The 2,652-nt window shown below is 38.3% G+C and overlaps 1 protein-coding gene across 2 annotated transcripts in view; it reads left to right on the top strand.

The window, feature by feature from the left end:
• LOC111451593 overlaps positions 1–2,449 on the top strand; it is a 3,083-nt gene extending 634 nt beyond the window's left edge. Inside the window, exons 2-3 of one of the 2 annotated variants that reach the window (XR_002712006.1) lie at positions 568–1,843; positions 1,980–2,449. Coding sequence is in view for 1 of the 2 variants with exons in the window: in XM_023092068.1 (XP_022947836.1) it covers positions 653–1,792 (1,140 nt within the window). In the remaining variant the exon portion in view is untranslated. Of the gene's footprint in view, positions 1–567 lie in introns of both variants that reach the window. The other variant, XM_023092068.1, reaches the window with a different exon arrangement.
• Positions 2,450–2,652: the final 203 nt, after the last annotated feature.

The raw sequence follows: 2,652 nt of genomic DNA, 5'->3' as shown, positions 1-2,652 counted from the left end.
AAATTTTTTTTTTTTTTTTTTTTTTTTTTTTTTTTTTTTTTGTTTTGTTTCCCTTCCCTTCAATCCACCTCTTTCAATTGCTGACACCATTTTGATGTTCTTGAATTCTCTCTATGTCGTTGTGTTTCTTGCGGAATTCGACCCCTTTTGTATTGGCTGCGTTTCTTGTTTCAATTTTTGTTTTATTTTCTGCATGTTTGTGTATTTTCGTTGTGTTCAGATTGCTTTATCTTAATTCTGTTTGGGAATTGGATGTTGATATCGTTTTCTGATTCCGGAAAGGTGAGTACTGTGTCCATGGATGAAATGCAGTTTGTATTCATGCGCTGATTATGCCCTTAAAACCTTGGGAGATTGGCAATCCATTATGTGAGATCTTCATCATATAGCAGATAGTGGCAGCTTCCAATTTAAATTTGTACTCTTGATTACTGAAGAAATGTTTGATTGGGATGTTATTTTATGGCTTCCGAGTTTTCTAATTGATGTAAGAATCTGATGGAATGTGCAGAGTGGAATTTGTGGTAGAATTAGAAGCTAATTTACTGTTCTCGTAATTATTTTCAGCGAAAGTAAATGTCAACTCAGTTTCTTGTCCTCGTGGAGAAACATTAGCGATTTATGTTTAAAGCTAGAATTTGGAAGGGGAAGAATGGAGGCTAACATCTGTGACGTCAATCACCTCGATTCCGATGTCCTTTTACCTCCAAGAAAGCGTCTTCTTGCTGGATTGAGAAAGAAAGGGGCCGATGGTGATGGTACTTTTAATGTGCCACCAGTTGCCTCCACCTCTTGTTCTCCCCCTCCCTCTCCTTCCTATGGCTTCACATCTATTGAATTCAATATACGGCTCAACAATCTGTTGAGTGCTCATTCAAATACTAACCTATCGCCCGAGGAGATAGTGGAGGCCTCAAGATCAGCGGCAGCTGCAGCTGTGAAGGCTGCAGAGGCTGCCAGGACAGCAGCTGAAGAGAAGGCTGCGATTGCAGCAAAGGCTGTTGCAGCTGCAAAGAGTGCCATGGACTTGGTTGCCTCGATTTCTGAAGAAGCAGCCTATAAAGAAATAAAACAGAGAAAGAACAAGCTGAAGAAACATGTCCCAGTTCAGTTTCTGTATACAAAATATCAACCTCTTGAGAATACCAGGACAGATGAAGAGATGGCCCGCAAATTACATCGGGCAATTAATAGCTCCCCAAGAATTTTGAAGAATTCATCTGGTTCTGATGCTAGAGGCCACAAACATAAGAAGTTGAAAACTTCACCTGGTTCTGAGAAAATTATGGTTTCCAATTGTGGCATCTCACAGGAGTTGGAACCTACTCCTACATGCAACGGGCATGCTAAAACTAACGAGGCCGACTCTGAATGTAGCTTTCAGGAAGTATACAAGCTCAAATCTGATGAGAAGACTATTAAATATGAGAAGAACAATCAGTCTCAGATGGATACTGGAGAAGCAGAGACAAGTCAGAAGGAGAAAAAAACGTGCGATGATATTAATGTCACTGGTAAAAAGAAGGGAAGAGTGAAGCTTAAAAAATTGTCATTGAGTATTTGTTCTTTCAGGGATCAAAAAGCTCTCAAGGAAGACATGGACAATGGAAGTTCCCCAATATTGGCTGTGCAAAACACGGGGTCTCCCACACCCGAAAATGTTATTTTGCATTCTGTAGATAGCCCTAGCCCTACCCAAGGCGTGCTGCCAATAGATTCTACATCTTTATGGAAATGTCAGGAGTTCAAAGCTCCCCTTTCTGTCGAACAGAATAAAGTTATGCAGTCATGACCGGGAATGACATATGGTAAAAGGTTGCTGGCAATAGAAGTCGCGGTCGAGGTAGGATCCATGCAGCTTTTCTTATAGAAACGGCGTTACTCCATCTGTCTTCCTTTTGGTCCTGCATCTTTTGTTTCACAATGAACTGGGATAGACCAATTGTAAATTTCATATTATGTGTTTGATTATTCTGCAGAGTTCAAAGGTATCCTTTACGATACACAGAGCTTGAAGTCCAAATAAGAGGGTTACAATAAACTGAATACTTGAACACTCCTTGTTTTACAGGAGTCATTTTTGTCTTGGTTTCTTTATGTATGCTAAATATACTAAGAAGTAATCCCTATTGTATCTGTAGGTAAGATCTGTAGATGGTTGTTTTCATGGTCCTGCTACAGTTGTATCTATATATTACTTAACGACGTCCTCCTCGTTTTTAGGAGTTGTAGATTGAAAGAAATTGAAGAAAACTTCAAATAATTGTGTTCTACTTCTGGAAAGACTAAACCGTTTGCCTTTTGTTGGTCATCTAGTCTGATTATTGATTATCTGAGATTGAGATTGTATTTTCTAGTTCTTTTTTTCCCTTTAAGAAGAGGATGTTCTTTCCTCTTGTAGCTTTGTAATTGCTTTTAATATATTAATGAAAGCTTCCCTTTTCGTTAATTGTTGTTCTTCTTTTAGTTGCAGCAGCTCTCCTCTGTTCTTATGTTTGCTATCACAGAGATGAGCTGCTGCAAAACTCTGTTACTGTTTGTAATGGGATTAGCTGGTTTTGTGGCTTGTTCTGTGCGTAATCTTGAGCTCACGATATCTTTTTTTTTTTTTTTTTTTTTTTTTTTTTTTTTTTTTTTTTTTTTTTTTTTTTT

The sequence above is a fragment of the Cucurbita moschata genome, unplaced genomic scaffold (assembly GCF_002738365.1).
Source record: "Cucurbita moschata cultivar Rifu unplaced genomic scaffold, Cmos_1.0 Cmo_Scf00001, whole genome shotgun sequence".
Taxonomy (NCBI): Eukaryota; Viridiplantae; Streptophyta; class Magnoliopsida; order Cucurbitales; family Cucurbitaceae; genus Cucurbita; species Cucurbita moschata.
This window is presented reverse-complemented; position numbering and strand designations above follow the sequence as displayed.